Source organism: Colletotrichum siamense, assembly GCF_013390195.1.
Source record: "Colletotrichum siamense strain Cg363 chromosome Unknown KSG_Cg363_contig02, whole genome shotgun sequence".
NCBI classification, from domain to species: domain Eukaryota; kingdom Fungi; phylum Ascomycota; class Sordariomycetes; order Glomerellales; family Glomerellaceae; genus Colletotrichum; species Colletotrichum siamense.
In genome coordinates, this window is record NW_023501015.1 from 4,369,911 (window position 1) to 4,389,767 (window position 19,857).

General features: G+C 54.1%; 6 protein-coding genes across 6 annotated transcripts; 4 read left to right on the forward strand and 2 right to left on the reverse strand.

The window, feature by feature from the left end:
- Nucleotides 1–895: 895 nt before the first annotated feature.
- On the forward strand, nucleotides 896–2,102 carry CGCS363_v003118 (uncharacterized protein; the record flags this gene model as incomplete). The annotated part of the gene is made up of 2 exons (XM_036634967.1): nucleotides 896–1,077; nucleotides 1,139–2,102. The coding sequence occupies 2 exons, from the start codon at nucleotides 896–898 to the stop codon at nucleotides 2,100–2,102; spliced, it is 1,146 nt and encodes a 381-aa protein (XP_036499157.1).
- Nucleotides 2,103–3,315: 1,213 nt separating this feature from the next.
- Nucleotides 3,316–4,674, reverse strand: art1 (Arrestin family protein 1; the record flags this gene model as incomplete). Its single annotated transcript, XM_036634968.1, has 3 exons — nucleotides 3,316–3,558; nucleotides 3,618–4,502; nucleotides 4,597–4,674. 3 exons carry the CDS (start codon nucleotides 4,672–4,674, stop codon nucleotides 3,316–3,318), a joined length of 1,206 nt encoding a protein of 401 aa, XP_036499156.1.
- A 3,696-nt stretch (nucleotides 4,675–8,370) lies between these two features.
- CGCS363_v003120 (Retinol dehydrogenase 12) lies at nucleotides 8,371–9,439 on the forward strand (the record flags this gene model as incomplete). The annotated part of the gene is made up of 2 exons (XM_036634969.1): nucleotides 8,371–8,752; nucleotides 8,805–9,439. The coding sequence occupies 2 exons, from the start codon at nucleotides 8,371–8,373 to the stop codon at nucleotides 9,437–9,439; spliced, it is 1,017 nt and encodes a 338-aa protein (XP_036500067.1).
- A 1,158-nt stretch (nucleotides 9,440–10,597) lies between these two features.
- Nucleotides 10,598–11,539, forward strand: ydjP (AB hydrolase superfamily protein YdjP; the record flags this gene model as incomplete). Its single annotated transcript, XM_036634970.1, has 1 exon — nucleotides 10,598–11,539. The coding sequence occupies one exon, from the start codon at nucleotides 10,598–10,600 to the stop codon at nucleotides 11,537–11,539; it is 942 nt and encodes a 313-aa protein (XP_036500068.1).
- A 283-nt stretch (nucleotides 11,540–11,822) lies between these two features.
- CGCS363_v003122 (uncharacterized protein) lies at nucleotides 11,823–12,329 on the reverse strand (the record flags this gene model as incomplete). The annotated part of the gene is made up of 1 exon (XM_036634971.1): nucleotides 11,823–12,329. One exon carries the CDS (start codon nucleotides 12,327–12,329, stop codon nucleotides 11,823–11,825), a length of 507 nt encoding a protein of 168 aa, XP_036500069.1.
- Nucleotides 12,330–12,996: 667 nt separating this feature from the next.
- On the forward strand, nucleotides 12,997–16,060 carry kanJ-0 (Kanamycin B dioxygenase; the record flags this gene model as incomplete). Its single annotated transcript, XM_036634972.1, has 9 exons — nucleotides 12,997–13,021; nucleotides 13,087–13,185; nucleotides 13,234–13,368; nucleotides 13,423–13,803; nucleotides 13,853–14,269; nucleotides 14,321–14,539; nucleotides 14,591–14,681; nucleotides 15,154–15,389; nucleotides 15,438–16,060. 9 exons carry the CDS (start codon nucleotides 12,997–12,999, stop codon nucleotides 16,058–16,060), a joined length of 2,226 nt encoding a protein of 741 aa, XP_036500070.1.
- Between the last annotated feature and the right edge of the window lie 3,797 nt (nucleotides 16,061–19,857).

Consider the following 19,857-nt stretch of genomic DNA (forward strand, 5'->3'; position numbering starts at 1 on the left):
CGTTTCGGTTGGTTTGTTTGTGTTGGTGATATCTACAGAGTCGAGAACTCTCCAAAGTTTCGGGGGCGAGGAAGCTCGAGGAGGTCGGGCGTTTGCGCAGAGAGAACAAATATACACAACTGAGCGGCGGGTGGGGGGAGTTCGAAATCCCGAGGTCGGAAAGGCTAAACCGCAGAAACTCAAAGATCTTAGATCTAACAGGAATACTTCAATGGCCGGGGTAAAGGTCCTGCTGGAGGCGCGCGACGACGGACACAGGAATGTTGGCTTTTTTTCTTGGGGGGTGTGCAATGGGGAAAATGGAAGAATCGGAGGAACAGGTGGCGTCTGCCAATGGCTTTTCCCCTTCCCCAAAGGCTCCCCAAGCTGCGCGTTCCAACTCAGGGGGTGGGTGGGTGAGGTGAGGCGTCCCGTCTCTTCGGGGGCCGGGACAGATGCAAGGATCGGCGATTGACAGGGGGCCCCACGACGTTTGGGAGGTTCTGGACTCTTGGGCAGCGCCTTTCGGGTGGGAGGCGGGAAGAGCCAGCAGCAGCTGTGCTAAATTCTGCGGCGGCCGCGTGCCAATTAAGCTTCCCGGTGACGCAACATTCCCGTTTCTCTACTTTACGGATACACTAGCAAACATCAGACTTCCTTGTCAACTTTTTTTTAATGGCCTCCAAAGCTTCCTTTGTTGCATAGCACATTCGAAACGATACTCAACGTCGCCGGCTACACGCGTTAAAGATCCCGAAACAGCCATCGATCTCGTCCAGAAAGCCGGGACGAAAGCTTTGTTCTGAGAACCGAAGGATTCAGGGTCCGATCTCACGGCGCGTCACGACGCGTCTGGCGCAACCTCGTCAACCACCCACCCACAAACCCGGGTCACACCCGACCTGAAGCCATCGCCATGAACAGATCAATAGAGCAGACTCTGCTCTCGTTGATGCCGCAACATGGCCCAGCTCTGCCTCCGTCCCTGGTCGAGCTGGCCGGCTCCCTGCTCGCCCAATCGCGGCATCGTGCAAGCACGCTAAAGGCAGACGAAGAAATTGGCCGCTTATACGCCTGCGCCAACATTGCTTGCGACAGGTATGCCTCCTCTCCTCAACTGCACCGCTCAATTGCAGGGTTAACTAACATCGCCTTCCAGACTCAAAATCACACTAAACCTCCCACCAATCGAGCCCCGGCCCCCGATCCCTCCAAGAATCTACAAACGCCTCTACGCCCACCTCGACAACATCCTCCCCAACTCCGCCCTCAACCGCACCCCCGGCAAGAACGGCACCCCGCGCACCAGACAACGCCACGGCGTCGACTCGCCCGTCCGCACGCCGCACCGACCGACCCCCAACAAAGACCGCTCCCTCTCCAACTTCCGCTCCCCGGCCGCCGGCGCCGGCGCGAACCCGAACGCCACGCCGTCAAAATCCACCGGCAAGGCCGCCTTCCCGTCCGACAAGTCCGGGCTGCACTTCTGGATCCAGCCGACGATCCGGTACATGTGCAGAGAGGCGAAGCAGGCGCACCTGGCACCGACGATACTCGCGGGCATGGAGTACATCGTCGTCCCCGGCGGGTTGCGCACGCGCGACGGCTGGGTGAGGGAGAACCTCGCCGCCCTATGCGGGGCGGTCTTCTTCTTCGTTACGCAGCAAGTGAAGAAGCTGGCGGGCGGCGAGGACATTGACCGTGAGTCGTACGTGCCGACGAGGAAACTCATCATGGGCCTTTTGGAGAAGGCAAGGGAGGAGGTTGACGCCAGGGGCCTGAACGACGACGAGGCGTGGGAGGGATGGGCACCGGTCAAGCCTAAGGAGTTTGACGCTGCCCTGAAAGAGGTCGGGGACCGGGGCTGGTTGGAGGCGGATTGGTACCGCAGTCTGGGCGATGTGATTGAGGCGGGGAATGCGATTGCGGAGAGCCGAGGGGGCGAGAAGAGCGATTCGTACAAGACGGCACCGGTCCGAAGGGCGGATACGATGTTCCAGGACCGGTACGACTTTTTGAGTGAGAAGAAGCGGAGGGACTACAGGATATGGAAGGAGAGCATTCTCAGGCGCATTGACATTATGGAGAAGGAGGGTGCTGACGAGATGGAGGTGGATGGCTAGGGGCGAACGGCGCGATGAAGACGACTCTATAAAAGCTTCTTCTCTAGAGTAACGAAGCCGCCTATTAATTGAAAGACATATCACGGAGTGTCCTTAGACATTCCACGACTCAGAATGAAGCTAAATGAAGGCGACTTCTGTGTTGAAATGTGTTAAGCTCACGGCATAAAGAAGAGTAGCGATGTCACCGGTCCCCATGTCCTCCTCATGACATGTTCCACAGGACTGACAGCTCGTATACGGATACCCCGAATAAGCACCCGGCATCCTCCCCAGCATCGCCCATACGAGCAGCCGACATCCACCCTTTTCCGCAAAGAGGGGCGCAGGCCCGGACCTGCGTTGGAGCGGGCCCCCTCCACATTCAATGCTTCCCCTTTCCCTCCGTAAAAATAGCTCCCGCCTCCGCGTGCCGCAATATTATGCATGGCAACGCTTCGGGGCTGCAATTATCTTTTACAAGATGTGATTCATTTACGGTTCGCGAGTGTCAACGTGCTCTTGAAGCAGCATGTTGCCTTCGTTCGATGGCCTTCGAAATAAGCTCAAGTTAAGCTCACTTGTTGTCGCAAGTAGAATGGCTCAAGTGGGGTGAGATCTTCACCCCAAGCTGCGTCTCTTTTACAACTCTCATTTGTGTTTAATATGTACATCGTAAAACAAGCCATCTGCCCTCTCTCTCTGTTGCAACTCGCAAAACCGCCCCTGGCCAGGTCGTCATCTCATAAAACGTGTCCAAACGCGCTCCGCCAAAATGCTGAAAGGCCCCGTTTCGTTGGTCTCCCAAGCAAGTATCCTTCAGCCGGAACACCCCCGCCAACGCCGTGCCGTGATGATGCCACTCCGCCGATTAAACCGTGCTGTCAAACGCCGACGCGCAAGTCCTGGGATTAAAACAAGACACCATTCGCCGAGGGTCGTCGGTGTTGTGCCTCAATCATCTCGTTCCCAATCACTCAGACCCTTCTCCGCGGCACAGCCCTTCTCCAGGCGACGTCTTCACCACAAGTCGTCTTCTCTCATGGGCCGCGACTCGCACATCCGGCTTGAATCTGAGAGCTGATTTTATCAGCCAAAAAGCCGGCTGTCGCTTGCCATGGCAGGATCGATCACCAGCCGCCGCATTACGACCGGCCATATACCCCTCAGCCCGGCGCCAGGATGCACGTCACACGGTCCTTTCACGCCGCATTCCATTTTCGTCGGGCGCCCTTCACTCGATCAACGGCTTCTTCTGCCCTGCAACCAAACAAAGGCCGAGGGTTTTCAGCGATTCCCGGTCATTCGCAAGTACAATCGCTCGCGCTGGCAACATCGGGTTGTTGGGGTCAACATGCGACGCGTCTTTGGCGGCCTGTTCGATGGCGTCCATTTCCTCTTTGCACGCTTGCTGGTCCATGGGGCAAATGACGAGCGGTTGCCTCACGGTCAGATCCCTCGTGGAGCTTAGTTGTGCCTGTGGAGTATTGTGAGTATGCTAGCAGGAGGGGGAGGGCTGGAATTGTCCTGTCCTACCTTGACAGTCAAGAAAAATTCAATCTTGTATAATGTTGAACTTGTCGTGAAAGAGGTGACCTCGTATAGCGGAAAGGCGGGCTTCCCCCGTCGAATGATGCCGTCAGGGTCGCGCAAGTCCTTGGAGGGGAAAACCAGTCCAAGGTTCGTGGCGTATCCAGCCTCTGGCATTCTCGTATTCACGACCTGTTGGTTCTTCGCAATTTTATTGATCTTCTTCGACGGCTCGTCTCCCTCCGGATTGTACGTAATTTCCTCCTCGATGGCGACGGTGATCTTCTGAATCGTAACCTTTAACGCTTTCTTCATCCAGTCGGGGTTCGGTACTAGCTTGATATACACTGTTATTGGATCGAGCGGTCCGTAGCTCCACTTGGGGACTGATATTCCCAGCGTGACGACGCTCGCATCGCTGACTTGTCGAGATTCGGGCTTGTTGTACATGCCAAAGGTCGACAACGTATCGTATCGCTGCAGCGGTATGGGGAAAGAGTATTTGTTCTGTAATGTGTGGCCTTGTTGTACTGTCACAACAAGCTCGTAGTATGTTTCGGCCGTTCGGCTAGGTAGTTGTAAGGAGGCTGGGGGTATTCGTCGGTTCGTCTCTTCGCCGCCTCTTCCGAATGGTATGAACAGGACGAATGGCAGGTCCATTGCGATGACGCTCTCGGCCTCCTTCCCTGACTGGCACCGAAAGAGCAGAAGCTCCTTGCCGACCACGTCTGTTGTCTCTCTTCTCGGGGTACCAAGGTGTCGTTTCGCGACATTCTCGGCAGCGGGGTGTATCGTCTCTCGTCGCTGTAAACATATGCGCACTAGGGAGATGGCGACGGGCATGGAATAGCCCTGGGATGGACGGATTTCGACTTTGCCTTCGACTCGGGGCTGTATCGTGAGGCGGGGTTGTGTCAGTAAGCAGGCGCATCGGACTGGAGACACCAGCCTCCCGACGTCATCACGGAGTGGAGGAACAACGTACCAGCGTCGCAGAGATGCCAGGGTAGCCTACGAGAAAGCTGCTGTTTGGGGGACCGGAAACCCTCACAAAGGCGGCCATGCTGGCAGAATCGCCAGATTTGGATCGTGGTGTCTCTTGTCGGCGGCGGGGGAGTGGTGACGAGGGGGTTTGGCGGATGATGGAGGTGAGGTTCTCATGTGTGTCTGTGGGCGGCAGTCGTGCGTCTTAGGCGCTGCGCGCGTTGCCGCCTGGTGGTGGATGTGGGGTCGAGACAGTTGCAGTTTGTCCAAGCTGTCGGGGACGTGCAGGAACAGCAGAGCGCAAGGCCAAGCGGCGGCATTACATGGACGGATTGACAGTCGGTTTTTGGCCTGTGTTGGGCGTTCGAGGGGCGTTGTGGGGATGATCGAGGTAGCGCGCAGCCCGGTCGAGGGAATAGGCGGCGATGACGGGAATGGGCGCAAAGGTTCGGAGGTGGTTTGGAGGAGCGGCGCCCTGTCCCGCAACGGTGCGAAGATGTGGCCGGCGGACGGGTTGTTGGAGAGAGTAGCGTGTGTGAGATGCGAGAGATGGACGGGATGGCAGGCAATAGAAGAGAAGAACACCTCAGAGGAACAGCCTCCGGATCACCCAAGGTGGTGGAGGTTGTGTACCTCGAGAACGTGAGCAAGGTAGGGTAGCTCTGAGTGGTTGCAGTTCGGGCTGATGCAGCTTATTTTCGCTTCTGCATCGATCTTCCCAAGTCCATAAGCAGACGCAGCAGCTGGACTCCCATGCGGTGGCAGCAGCAGGCAAGGCTCGTCAGTCAGACAGACACAGATCAGGCCAGGGAGGCTGTCGCTGCCGGAGCTGTTGGCTGGCGGCAGGGTGTTTGTATGTGTGTAAGGTAGAGACTAGAGAGAGAGAGGGCGAGGGAGGTGGTGGATGTGGATTGCGAATGGAGTCGTGCAAGTGGCACTTGCAGCTTGGCGGTTGAGGGTGCGGTGGAGAGAGAAGAGACCTAGACCTGACCGGGAGGAGGTGGGAGGGACTTGATCCTGACCCGACGGGGGTTTGATGCGGGATACACGGTCCCTTGATCGATCTCTCTCGGGTCTCGTTCTGCCTCTTCTTGGTTCGTGACCTTTTTGTTCCTGTGGTTTTCCGTCTCTTTCTTTTCCTTTGAAGATGTGCTGGGCGCACACTCAGCTTCGAAGGGCCCAAGTACTTTGACCTTGTATTGGGATGTATCGTCTGCAATTCATGTGCGGAGGGGGAGTAGTGCTGATGTACTGCTGTGCAGGGCCGTACACACACACGACACAGCACACACTACCAACAACACCTCCCACAGCAGCAGGGCAAGGCAAAGCCCCCAACAGCGGCTGCTTGCGACTTGTGGAATCTGCTTCAGCTTCTGGTGTGTCAACTTTGGAGGTGATTGGGTTGCCTGATGCTCCGCCGCTGAGTGTGGGCTGGGCTGCCGGGGGTAGTTGGTAGCGAGAGAGAGCAAGAGGATCGGTACAAGCTAGGTACAGCCTCCTCCTCTGCTCCAAACCCAGGGCCTTCGGGAAACAAGAGCCAGAGATGCCAGAGTTGAGAGTTGAGAGTTGGGGGCCGGCGTCGTGATGGCTTGCGTGTCGGTTCGCAGTGTGTCTGAGCAGCAGGGCAGGATGGAGCTTTGCGTGTGTGTTTTGGTTTTGATTATTGACCGACAACAGACAACAGATGTCCAACGGCAGAGGGGACGTGGACATGGACGCGGACGACGACGCCAGCAACAGCAATAGCAACAGCAACATTGCCCGTCACACGCAATGATGAAGCTTGCTTTCTGGATCGTCTGTTTTGATTTGACTCGGATTAGCGGCCGTGACCGGGAAGCGGGTGCTGGGAATGGGGGTCCGAACCAGGTACCTACCTAGCAAGCGGCCAGCCTTCAAGGTTGGCAGAGGGAGTTAATTGCTGGGACGAAGGGGCCGTAGTGGTGGGCAGCTGCGGGGAAACCTCCAACAAGACGCTTGCTTCCAAGAGTCTAACGTTACCTCGGTGCACTCTTTGCGGTAGCTAGCACTTGGGACTTGGGACGTAGCAGGGCATGGACGCCGTGCACTGCACTCAGGGCAGCAACTTCCTTGGCCCGTCGCTGAAACATGGGCATTATTGGGATGGGATTTGGCCATCGCCATCCATGTGGCATCCAGTATTTCTGGTCCTGCCGATGCCATGTTTGCCCGTTTCGTTTTCTTGCCGTCGGCCATGGGCGCCGTTTTGAGCCTGGAATATTCCACACTCACGGGAGCGCCAATGCTGAATCCGCCGACCGTTGCGAAAACGAAATCGACTGACGAGTGCGAAAGTGCTTCCTTGCAATTGCAGGCTCAGCATCATGGTGCAAGTAAGTAAGCACTTGAACCACCGTGGAGATTAACAGCCGCCGTGGGTGGTGTTTCAACGTCGGTAGAGTCGATTCGCACCAGCTGCGCGCAAACGTCTCCAGCACTTGGTGCTTGGTCGCTTGAAACCAGCTGCCAACATGACTTGCGAAACAGTGATTCAACAGAGACAGAATGGCATTTGCATAGAGTCGAGTTGCTGTTGAATTTTGGTTAGCATGGTGCATGCCTCTGACAGCGGCTCACCACCCTGGCTGTCGCCTGATGATGACCGGCCACGGCGCGTGGTGCTAGCAGAAACTAGCCTGTGGTCCCTGGAAATTGGAGCCGCTGAAGCTTCGCCCTGCACAGCCCTTGTCTCTGCCCCGGACAGCAGCAGCACCAGCAGGTCGAGCAGGGGTAAGCTTTGCCAGCCTTCCTTGGGTGCCCATCGCAATTCACAGGCCTCGGGATCGAGCCGAGTCTTGCAACCTCAGACCTCAGGCGACAAGAGTCCAAGGCCCGGAGCACATGGAAGATCGGCCGGCTGTGGAGCCTTGATGCACGAGCCACCGGCACCGAAGCAGAGACCCATCAGTCACGTGCCTTATCTGATTGTACGATTCAGTGTTGGCATTAAGGTTTCTCCCTTCCGCTAGATGGACCGTGCTCCCAGTCTTAAAGCCTTGCTTAACTCCGAGTATTACCTCATCCGGTAGCCCACACCCCGTTAAGTCCAATCACGGACCCCGAGGCACCCTCCGTCAATTGCTCTTCAGAGTCTCTGATAGAGCACTCCATGACGCATACATGCACTTGCGTTAAGCTTATGTAAACCCCGGAGTCCGCCCTCGATCCGCTATCTTGCATCGGGATCTAATTGTGGCGGAACAACATGCCAGATTCCTGTGGCTGGAACGCTCCGTCTGCTGCTTGTCTCGGATATGCCCAGCAGCCAGGCGATTTCGCTTGAGGAAAGACAAAGCTATTAAGCAGACGCTCAACTTCTCATGCTGAGCTTTGTAAGCATGGCTGTTAGATGGCCTTTTCCCCCCTGGTCCACCTACATCATTGATGCTTCATGCGGTTACAGCCATAAACATTCCACCCCACGTGAGTGTTAACTCTAAATCAAAACACCAGAACGGCCCAGCCTGAGATAGTGCTTAAGTCCGTTGGCTCCATGAAACTTGCATATAGCAAAGGGGAAGACCCAGAATTGTGCGGTGAATGCGGCCGCCTCCCCCGCTTCCCGTGTCGTGTAAGTCCGTCCTCAGCTGTCGTGCTGCAACTTCCATGATATTTAAGCAGCATGAGTGCTTCCTTCCTTCGCAACATCCACAGAGCATCAACCCAAACAACTCGAATCCAAACATCCTACAATCAGATTAACATCAGATCAACATCCTTTGCCAAACCATTCCACTCATCCCACAGCAAAATGGCTCGTCTCGCACCCTACCTCGAAGAACACAAGAACATCACCGGTGCCGGTGATGCCCGTCCCACGGCCATCAAAATCGTTGAAGACCAAGGCCTCGTTGGAAAATGGGCTGGTAAGGTCGTCCTCGTCACGGGCTGCTCCCCGGGTGGCCTCGGCCCCGAGACCGCCCGCGCTATGCACGTCACGGGCGCCGATGTCTACATCACCGTCCGCGATGTCGCCAAGGGCGAGGAGGTCGCTAAGGACATCCTCTCTGACGGCAAGCCTGGAAAGGTCGAGGTCATCAAGCTGGACCTTGGCTCTCTTGAGAGCGTAAGACAGGGGGCCAAGGAGTTCCTCAGCAAGTCAGACAAGCTGAATGTGCTCATCAACAACGCCGGTATGTGACCCCTTGCATAAAATTCAGGACCTTTTTCTAACCTCGTATCCAGGCGTCATGGCTTGCCCCAAAGGCAAGACTGTAGACGGCTTTGAGACTCAGTTCGGCACCAACCACCTGGGCCATTTCCTCCTTTTCCAGCTCCTCAAGCCCGCCCTCCTTGCCGCCTCAACGCCAGAGTTCAACTCCCGCGTAGTCAGCGTCTCCTCCACCGGCCACCGCAACGGCAGAATCCAATTCGAAGATTTCAACTTTGACAGCACGGTCGAGTACCACCCCTGGGCTGCCTACGGCCAGGCCAAGCTCGCCAACATCCTTTTCGCCAACGAGCTTGACCGCCGCTACGGCTCCAAAGGTATCCACGCCCTCAGCTTGCACCCAGGCGGAATCGCCACGCCGTTGCAACGCCATTCCCCCGATCTCCAGGAACTGGTGAAGAAGCCCGAGGTACAGGCGTTCCTCAAGAGCACCTCCCAGGGCGCGGCGACGTCGGTGTGGGCCGCCGTGGCGAAGGAGTTCGAGGGCCAGGGAGGGAAGTACCTGGAGGATGTAAGTGTTGCGGAACCGGCAGCCCCGGATGTGAAGCCCAGTGATCCGGGCTACATCCCGGCGGCGTACGACCCGCCAACGGAGAAGAGGCTTTGGATTGAGAGTCTGAAGTTGGTTGGCGTTGAGGATGACGCGTAAGGGACTGGTAGATAAAAAGCCATGCACACAGAACTGGCGCAGCGTCTCTTATATACAAACAAAATTGACAGCATTCCAAAGGAATCTTACGCCCATTGTCTACCGCGTTGACTCAGTAGCGGAAGACCTCTCTCGTTGAGATCATAACGAATTTGATTTGGCAAAATTACCAGTCCATAGTACAGCATGACCCTCAAGGTTCTCATAAGATTGAGAACCAAAAAAAGACGGCAACCCAGATTCGAACACAGTCAAAACTTCAGGCCTCCAGAAGACAGTACATAATCAACTCTGAACCTGGACAAAAATGGCAAAAGTTCAGATCTGACAAGTCATCATGTCTTATGAAACTCGCTTCTCCACGAACATCCAACCCTACAGACCGGGGTCATCGGTGTAACTCATACGCAGAGGCCACATTGGACATTGGACGTACGTGTTCATGTTCGTGAAGCAACCAGTTTGCACAGGGGAAAGAGGCGTCTCTCAAGAGAGGCACACTCAGACCACTGCCCCATGTGCCCCCTGGCCGGCTAGAGGGGGGGACGGTGAGAGCATTGGAAGATTTCAGAATGATAAAGGTAGTGTGGCGAGGTCAGGCGGCCTGGGTGGGTACAAGTCTTCAAGGTCTACTACGGTGCTCATGGTTGGCGTTTGCTGTAGGTGGTGCACTATGTATGAATGAATTGTCATGAGGCCAAAAAGTGGGCAGAAATTAATGAGGATTGAAATATTGTGGTGTTGCTCAACCAGAACTACGGAAACTGAGCGATTGTTTCGACTGCTTCATGGTTGTGTCTCAGATAGAGAGACATGGAAACCAGAGTGATTTCTACCATACGTTCTTTCGCGTGGCAATCTAGAAATAACGTTCCAATAACATCCGTAGGCGCGTGTCGCTCTGAGACGAATTTGACTACATTTTGACAGAAAGTAAGCCAACATTGGAGCCACCGGCGTCATTCCGGATCGTCGCCGCTAGAACGGGCCGCCGTCCCCCTCCGCCCCCGCAACCCGCAGCGGCCCCACCAACAGAAAACGTCCCCGCCATCGCCATGACGTCCTCTCACCCTGTTAATCAAACCCCTTTACATAAACCTCTCTCTTCTCTCAAACACATCACACCATCTCATCACACTCATCACGGCGTAAGAAATCATGGCAAACACGGGCATGCACTACGCCCACTGCGGCGCCAACGACGGCTGCGAACTCGCCTTCCAGTCCTCCCTCTCGCTCACCGACGCCGGCGCCGCCTCCGCCACGCAATGCGTCCTCCTCATGCACGGCTTTAGCGGCTCTAGCGACTATTTCTACCGCAACTTCAAGCCGCTCATCGACCGCGGCCTCTGGGTCGTCGCCCCAGACATGCGCGGCCACGGCAAGTCCGACCGCACAAAGGGCGGGTACCACGTCGCCCGTCTCGCGGCCGACCTGCACAACCTCGTGGCCCACCTGCGCCGCGCCGCGCCCCAGGTCAAGATCGTGCCCGCCGGCTGCTCCATTGGCGCCGCGGTGCTCTGGACGTACGTCGAGCTGTTCGGCTGCGCCGACTTTGCGGGCTTCGTCTTTGTCGACCAGGCGCCGCTGCAGGACCGGTCGGAGTTTGACGGGTGGGACGAGAGCAAGGCGCACACGGGCTGCTACGACGAGCAGAGCATGCTGGGCGCGCAGAAGTTCTGGATCAACGAGTCCAAGGCGGCTCATGTCGATCTCGTGGACGGGTGCTTGGGGTACCGTGCCAAGCCTGATCCCAAGGACGACATCTCGGCGGAGAAGAGGAAGGAGGACGAGGACTTCTTTACTGGTATCAGCTCTCTATGCGACCAGACGTGGCTGGCGAGGTTGCTGGCTGACCACACGCGGTATGACCACCGCGAGGCGATTGAGATGATTAGCGTTCCGACGCTGGTGATGGCGGGACGGCGGTCTGGATGCTTCCCGTTGGAGGGTATGCTTGAGACGGTGAGGAGGGTGGAGAAGAACAGGCCTGGTCTGGCGAAGGAGTCTGTCTACGAGTCTGGGCACTGGCTATTTTACGAGGAGCCTGAGAAGTTCAACAAAGAGATTGGGGAGTTTGTCGACCAGTGCACCCGTTGAGTCCACTTCATGGGCTGCGGGGATCATGCACACGCAAAAGTTGCAGCACAAGTTGCAGGATGAAAAACCAAAAGTTGTATACCTGGCCAAGGTCGTTTATTATGGTGTAAATGCGACTATATGCGAATTCTATGCTAACAAAGGAAAGTCCGTAACTATGCAAATGCTCCCCTAAATTCTTCCCAAACTGTGTTGTTGCTGATTTTCCATGATCCTATGTTCTCTCTATGCAGTTGATTGTTCTCTAGCATCCATGTATGAATAATTCTATGACACAGACCTCTTAGAAGATGGGAAGAAGCTGGACATCGGCGCAAGAAGCAAGCGTTCTCTGTCCAGCCTGCTTGAAGCTCAGGACGATGGCACCGTCTCTGGGGCATGCCATCCACGCGCCTCCATCGTACTGAAGTCCAGTGGCCCCGACGGTGACACCGGTGGTGCTGGCCGAGCACTGAAGCTCCACCACGTTCGAGCTGGGCACGGTGGCGGTGCCACCGGGGGTGACGATCATGCCGGCGCCGGGGGACGAGGCGCCGTTGAAGTTGACGACGCCGACGTTCTGGTCGGTGGTGTAGAAGGTGGCGCCGCTGCCGGGGGCGGCGAAGTAGATGGGGGCCACGCAGTCGTCGTTGGGGATGTAGGTGAGCTCTTGACCCTGGACGGAGGGGTTGAGGTCCAGGCCAGTGACGTTGGCCGCGAGGCGGAAGGATGCGGTGCTCCTGGCAGGGATGCTGGCGGCCGTCGCGGCGGCGGCGAGGACGGTAGCCTTCAGGAGAGTGTACATGACCATTTTGAAGATGTTTTGTGTTTGAAAGTTATAAGGCGGTGGGTATAGCGTTGAGTTGTTGGTTATGTTGATGAGATTGATTATCAGATTGATATGTTTGTATGAGTTGATTTGATGAAGACAAAACAAACTCGTTTATCGGATCTTTCTTCATCTTATATACAACCTTCATCATTACAATCCATGAATGCAACGTTCCTTGATACTCCCAAAGTGGCAATGTAAGTCACTCGGAATCTTTGAGGCTGTTCACCTCGGATCCTTCGAACCGTCTATTTACGTGCATGTTGCTAGTCCGCAGTGTGCGCTTCGGATTTAAAGTGTCTTGAAATTTCCGCATTTAGAGTCAGGAAAGCTTAGCCGCAGCTGATCTTTGAGGCTTGGCGATGTTAGTGCTTAGGGAAATGCGAGTGCCGGCGTCCCGGTCAGACCCCCCGCTTGTTCCGGGATGGCGGGGTCATCGGCTGCCGGAGGTTTTCCTGGGGGTCAGGTTGATGGTGCCGACCCCCCGCACAGAAAAATGCGTTGTTATCAGATGCAAGTTGAGAAATTCTTGTCCGCTTTCACATTTGCAAATGCCGACGGGCTTCATCGCAGCCTCCACCACGGGTCTCACTTACCAGCGCGGCTCGATCCTTGGTTCCCAATTGATCGCCATCACACGGCCACGATGCCTCGTATTTTCAATCAAGCGGGTAAGACATTCGGCCCTACTCGACATTGACAGAAAGATGAACGGATGTTACTGACATATGGATAGCATGGTTCGGACTTTCATCACGTAATTATCCATTGGCAGTGTTGCTAACAAGCCTTGTTCTCATAATCAGCAACACCTGTCGAGTCCGAAAGATCAAGTGTAAGCCTATTAATCCTTACTATTGGCGCCCGTCTTACACGAGGCCAGGCGACGAAGCGGTTCCGATTTGCCAACGATGCGCCAAAGCAAACCGATACTGCGACCGCAGCGCGGCTCCTTCACAGTTTCATAACAAGACCCCGGAAGGTGAGGAGACGAGTGGGCTCACGAGTGGACTCACGAGTGAGTAGAACGAAGAACAAAACAATGTTACTGGCGCCTAATCAAGCATTTTAGCGCCCTCGGCCCTAGGAACGTTCCCTTCGCCAACAAAGCCACGAGACGCCCTGTTGAATCCTTCGGTCGCGCGCTACTTTCACCATTACATCACTGACATTGCGCCGTGGTATGATCTCAGTGACAGCTCTCACACATTTGCGACAAGACTGCCCGAGATCGCCTTGAAAAACTCATTGCCATTTGCTGCAATTTTGGCTCTTTCCGCGGTGCACATCAGCCAGACAACTGCGCCTTCAGCTAAGGCAGCAGCTGAGTTTTACCATGGTCATTGCATTCGTATCCTGATTGATCTGAAAGATGATGAGCATGGTGAGGTAAACACGCAAGGGCTAGCGCTTGCATCTGTTTGTCTGCTTCGTTCATATGAGATTCTCAGCGGTACGCTTGAGCCATGTGAGTCGAAATTCCTGAAGCTGACCGTGTGTAGAGGAAATCGACCCAAACAGACACCTTCGAGGCGCCTACTCACTGGCAGCGTATCGAAGTCCTCTCATTGACTATCTAGGGTCTGGGCTCAGAACTGTAGGGTTCTGGAACTACCTTCGTGAAGACATCACTTTCAGCCTGTTCCAGAGATGCCCCTTGAAGATTGATCTGGACCAGATGCCGTTGCCGACTCAACATCACACTGATCACAGCTACCTGAATACCGCATCGCTCATTCTCGGCCGCATCATCAATGCGTGCTTCTCAGGCACCATCGCAGAGCAGACCTGGGCTATTCTCTTTGACATGCTTCGCAGCTGGTCTGCAGATTTGCCGGCTCGTTTCAGACCATTTTCAAGGGAGGATCGAGGACTTGGACTTTCTCTCCCGTCGATATGGATGCTCAGAGAATGCCATGGTGGGTTGAAGCGGCTCCAATGATGAAGATCGCTAGCTGAGGTTGAATCAGCGTCTGCGCTGCATTACCGACTTGTCTGTGTGGCTATGTTGTGCGCTCAAGCAGCACCCAAAAACGTTGCCAAGCTAAGGCAGCTTCTCGAACATGACCATAAGATGGGGGACACGAAAGAAGAAGTGCTGGAAGCATGCGGTCTCGATCTCTGTGGCATCGCCTTCACGGCAAATATGCCTGCAGTCCTTGTTAATGCCTTTGGGCCAATTGCGTTCTGTGGGTGGAAAGAAAACGCCGTCGATGAAGTGAGACTAACATGACTGCTAGGTGCAAAATTCATCCGCAGTGAAGCCTCCCAGCAAGAGGTGATCCGTCGACTCATGGCGTGTAAGCGATCAATTGGGTGGCCGGTTCAACGGTTAGTCTCCGACTTACAACATGCATGGAGCGGATCGTCTCCCGGAGATTCCCAACTCAACAGCGAATTACGACTAATGTAATAAGCTATTTGCGGAGGTCGGGGAAGCATTAGTGAATCTGGGGATCAGATGGGTAAGCTCAGAGGGGAAGCATAACCCGAGTTCGGGTTTGGAGGGGTAGCGGGGTGACCAAACCCGAGCTCGGCATTGGGGTAGCCGTCACGCAACCTCTCCCTACTCCAAGTATTTAAGTGGACGAGAGAAGCATCAAATATTCTCATCATGTCTCAGTGTCCAGCATCTTGATCAAGGCAACATGAGAGCTCTCTCAAAAACTTCAAACTTGCTGCTCCGTCGGCGAGCAACTATCTCACTCAGCTGCAGCCATAGGGGCCTGGCGTCTCTTACACGCGAACCCCAACCAACTCACCCGTTTGTCATCCGCCCCTCAGAGGCTGAAGTGCGCAACAGCCTCCTGGCGCCGCGAAACCTTGAACTTGCTGTCCGGCACTTACACGCTGATGGGCTTGTTGTTGTTGAGGATGTTGTCCCTCACAAGGACTTGGACGCCCTCAATGAGAAGATGGTGAAGGATGCGAGATACCTCCAGTCCCTCGGCGAAAAGGGCCCTTTCAACTACAATTTGGGAAACTTACAACAAGACCCCCCGCCTGTGGCTGAGTACTTTTATAAGTCCATCTTCACGAGTATGGCTCTTTTTCCTCGATCATGAAGACACACTTATAAAGTCACAGACCCCATCGCAACGCAGATCACATCAAATGTTCTGGGCCCCCGTCCCAAATGGACCTTCTGCTCAGCCAACTCCGCCATGCCACCTCTTCCCGGCGCCTCACCTCAACGTCAACCCGTACACTCCGACGCCGACTTTGATCACCCCTCGCACCCATTTGCGCTGGTCACCAATATCCCACTCGTGTCCATGACTCCCGAGAATGGGTCCACAGAGCTCTGGCTCGGCACGCACACCGCTGACGTCTCATCACAGGAGGGAAAGCATGGTGAACGGGCTAGCGGAAGAATCAGAGAGGATCTTTTGGCTGAGAGACGTGGTGTGAGAGGTCCATCACAGCCTGATGTCAAGAAGGGTAGTATTGTGTTGAGAGACTTGAGGCTGTGGCATGCTGGAATGCCGAACATGAGTGATGAGGTCAGGGTGATGCTTGCTGTGATTCACTTTGCGCCGTGGTATCGTAACCCGATGAGGCTCCAGCTCGGGGAGGATGTGAAAGGCTTGTTAGCTGGACTCGAGCCTCACTTGGAGATTCCGGTTGACTGGGCGAAGAACCATGAGGTTTGGGGGTCTTACCTGCACAGAGGGTTCGGCAACAGTTACGACTTTAACCAAAAGCAGTAGCTCAATATAGGTACAAGCATCTTGAAACAATGTGAAAGCCAATCTATAACGACTAGATCAATGAAGAAAAGTCTCGGGTTCTTCCTCGCCTCCTTTCCAACGCATGTTATGGCTATATACGATTAATTCTTCCATGTATCCTATTTTGTTATGCCCAAATGCAACCCCCTTAGAATTCCCAAACTTCCGAGGACAGTCGGCTCGTTTGATTCAAATTCATGGAACTGACGCAGAGCTTCCGTGAGGCCATCAATCTGACCTTCTTTCACCTGCTGAAGCACAAACTCCCAAATATATCTCAAGTATGTCGAATGATCGTAGTCCATAGTTTCAGCCAATTCCTTGTACCTCCTACGTAATTCTTCCGGGTTCTTGGAATGTATCGAGCGAAGGTAGGTAAGGAAACGTGCAGATTCAGTCCAAGTTTGATTACCGTTTTGTCGTGTAATGAAGGGCTTTCCTCTCAAGTTCCACTCCAGATCGGGCAGGTCCGCGTTGACCTCCCAGTGATCTTCTATGAAGCATACAAGATGTCGAATATCATGCAACTCTTTCTGAAGTTCATACCAGAGCCAGGCACGGCCCTCGAGATTTCTGATGTGCTGTTGCAGCTCGTTGTATTGCTGAATCCAATGTTCTCGTGATGCTTCCCTGAGCCTTCTTAATCCTAAAGGTACGAATTCGGAGTCGGCAGCTGACATGCCGAGTCTTGCGTCAAGCTTCCAGTAGTTAATTGAAAGCATTGATATTGTTTTATTAAGATCAAAGAGGGGCTCGAAGACCGCAAAGCTGTCGAAGTCAACCAATTCCTCGAACTCAATACACCCCTCCAGGTCCATTGAACCGAATTCGGTGGCATGAACTCTCCACGGGCATTTTCTTGCCAAGGTTTTGAAATGATCGGGGAAACTTGGATTCCTTGTTGCTGTCCCTCCCAGGAGGTGAGTATTCGAAACTTTCTTTCGCAAGAAAGAACGATATTTGACGCAATGCCAGGCATCTGCAACTTTTTTGTGGTTTTCTGGGCTGCAAGCTTTTTCGTCTGCGCAGTGGTCCTGGGTGTCTGACCTTTCAGCGGGGTTCTGACTTGCATCCGTTTGGGACTTCATCATGATATTCGACACGAATCTGTCCCCCTCATGTTCATCAGATGCCGTGTTCTCGCGGGGTAACGTCATCGCTACCTGCTCTTCATGAATTTGCCCTACTCGCCGAGACTTCTTTGTGTTGATGCTTTCTAGGCGCCTTCTTTTCTTCTTTGCTTTTTGCTTTCCACTCTCGTGTGCCAGCCTCGAGTTGATGTAATAAACGAGATACTTCTTGCCCCCCCTGGTCAATTTCGCAAATCGAGAACGGCCGGTGAACTCTGAGATCTCGCTTTGTAGCGGCCATTGAACAGCCCCTGAAATCGTACACCATAGCCTCCATAGGGGATAGGTCTTCAGCAGTAAGGGGCGTGACTTCGTAGACATCTGCGAACGTTTCGTGGCGAGTAAGGCGCCCTAGTTGAAACTGACCGCCAAGGACAGCGCCAACGTAGCTTTCGTATGACACTAATATTTGTGAAGAAGAATCGGTATGAGAGGATATCGGTTCAAGCTTGTGGATGATGGAATAAAATTCATCGGCAGATGCTCTTTCCTCGATATGGAGATAGTCGAATTCATCCTCAAGATTAAATCTGGTCGAAGTCAGCATCCTCGCAGAATACCAGATCCAGAAAGAAATAGTGCCTTAATAGGTACCTTGTACACTTTTCTCGTACTAGAGATGAGCCCATCTCGATGTTTGATCTTGTGGAAGAGAGTCAGAGGTGGGACGTCAAGTTGGCGTCCTTGTTGTTCTTAGATCAGATGCCTGTCCTGATGCTGCAGGTGAGAAGTAGCATTCTTGATATGGTTCGCCCTTCGAGCTTGCATCTTGCCTGAACTTCTCTTTCCCCCTCGAGCAACAACGAACTTGTTCAGCTGTGAAAATCATGACTTCCAAGTAGAGCTACATTGCAGTACCATGGGTGGCAGGCTGGGACAGAAACTGAGCAGACACTTGAGCCCAGACTACGACTGTGCCGGTTGTTTTATTGGACTGGCCTCAAGTTTTATGCGCGATGAACACAATTTCTAGGCTGACTGGCAAGGCGCCCCTCCAATCAGTGACATAATGAGCCACAAGACCATGTGTTCCAGGGTACATGTACATAGAACCATGTGCTGGTGCATGGCCAAGCCGTCCAAGGCGGTAAACACCATGTGCGCTGGTTCACCTGCGAAGCAGGCTGAGCGGTCACACCGACATGGGGCTGAGGAGTGCCGCCTAGCCAATCCTTTCCCTTTTCTGTTTTGAGGCCAGAGGACCCGAGTAATTTTAAAACCCCGCATATGTTGCTCACTCTTTCATCTCCAAATCTTTCGGCTCATCGGCGTGCTTGGAGCTTGGGAGCCCGATTAGGGGCTCACTCGCATCACCGCAACATCAATCGGATACAATTGTATTCGACGATAACTCTCGTAGCGCCTTGGGTAAGTTCTATGTCATCTATCCATTGTTCTTCAGTATATCCTGAGTAAAACCACAGCGCACAAAACTCCTCACTAGAAGGCCCCTGCGGGATTCTGATCCCGCGTTGGTCCCATTCAGTGGGTTCAACATGGTCATCACGTAGATCGAAGTCAGCTCAACAACACTGAGGGTTGTGAGCCTCCGATCGCAGCATCTTGGAACGCGACCGAGCCTCACATCGTCCATCAACAGAGTAATGAAGACGAAGGCTGGCTGCCTCCAATCGGAGCCTACGTGCATTCTGAATGTCGCACTGATGTGCGCTTCAGTCGGTACCCGGATCCGTGGGAGCAGAAGTGTGTGGATCCAAGGGATGTCAACAAAGAGTTCGCATCTTTACTCCGGTCCGACACTGAAGTTTCCAGTTGTATCAATGCACTGTCAAGCCCCGATGGTGATGGTGATTCATCCTCCATATACCAGCAATCTCAACCCTCGAGATCGATAGAACCCGGCAGATTGTTGTCGCCCTCATTCATGTCCCCCTCCCCTGTTACTCAAGTTTCTTCCGGAAACGACCACTTCTCACCAGTCACGTCGTCCACAACGCCTCTCAGCAATCAATCGGCTGACCTTTCTTCCCTGGCCCAACTCGTTGACACCCCACCACCTATACAGAGCCCCAACAGAGACATTTCATCTCCTGGGTTCATCTGTCTTGTTTCTCCATGCCAGGGGAAGGAGTTCGTCAGTGTCCAATTACTCCGCGAACACAAGCAAAAGTCTCACCGTTACCGCTGTGAGCTTGGCTGTGATAACGTCGGGTACGAATCTCTGAGAGACCTTAGGTCCCGCCACTACGGGCCTCAACATGAAGCGGAGACTGGGACATATCGATGTGGCCGCTGTGGGCAGCGGCGCTTTCGACAAGACAATCACGCACGACATCTTGGCATACGACGGACCAAAAAGCCTTATAGGCCATGCCGTGCGCTTCCTACTGCACAAGAGTACTTTTGCGGTCGGTGCGATCACCACACATTCGACAAAGAAGAACACTTGAGACACCTACATCGGAGAGGATGCGACACTTGAAACTTTGCGGTTTCCTATCAGTCCTTGGGTGGTATTGGGGTCACTGCAGACACGGCGAGTATTTCCGATATGGCTGATTCATCTGCCTCTGTTGCAAAATGCACTGAGGCCTTTCGGCCAGTGATGATGTTATTATCATCCGTCGGAAATTGGCCATGTTCTACAGGGATCATGGAGATGCTTGGTTGACATTCTAGATTTGC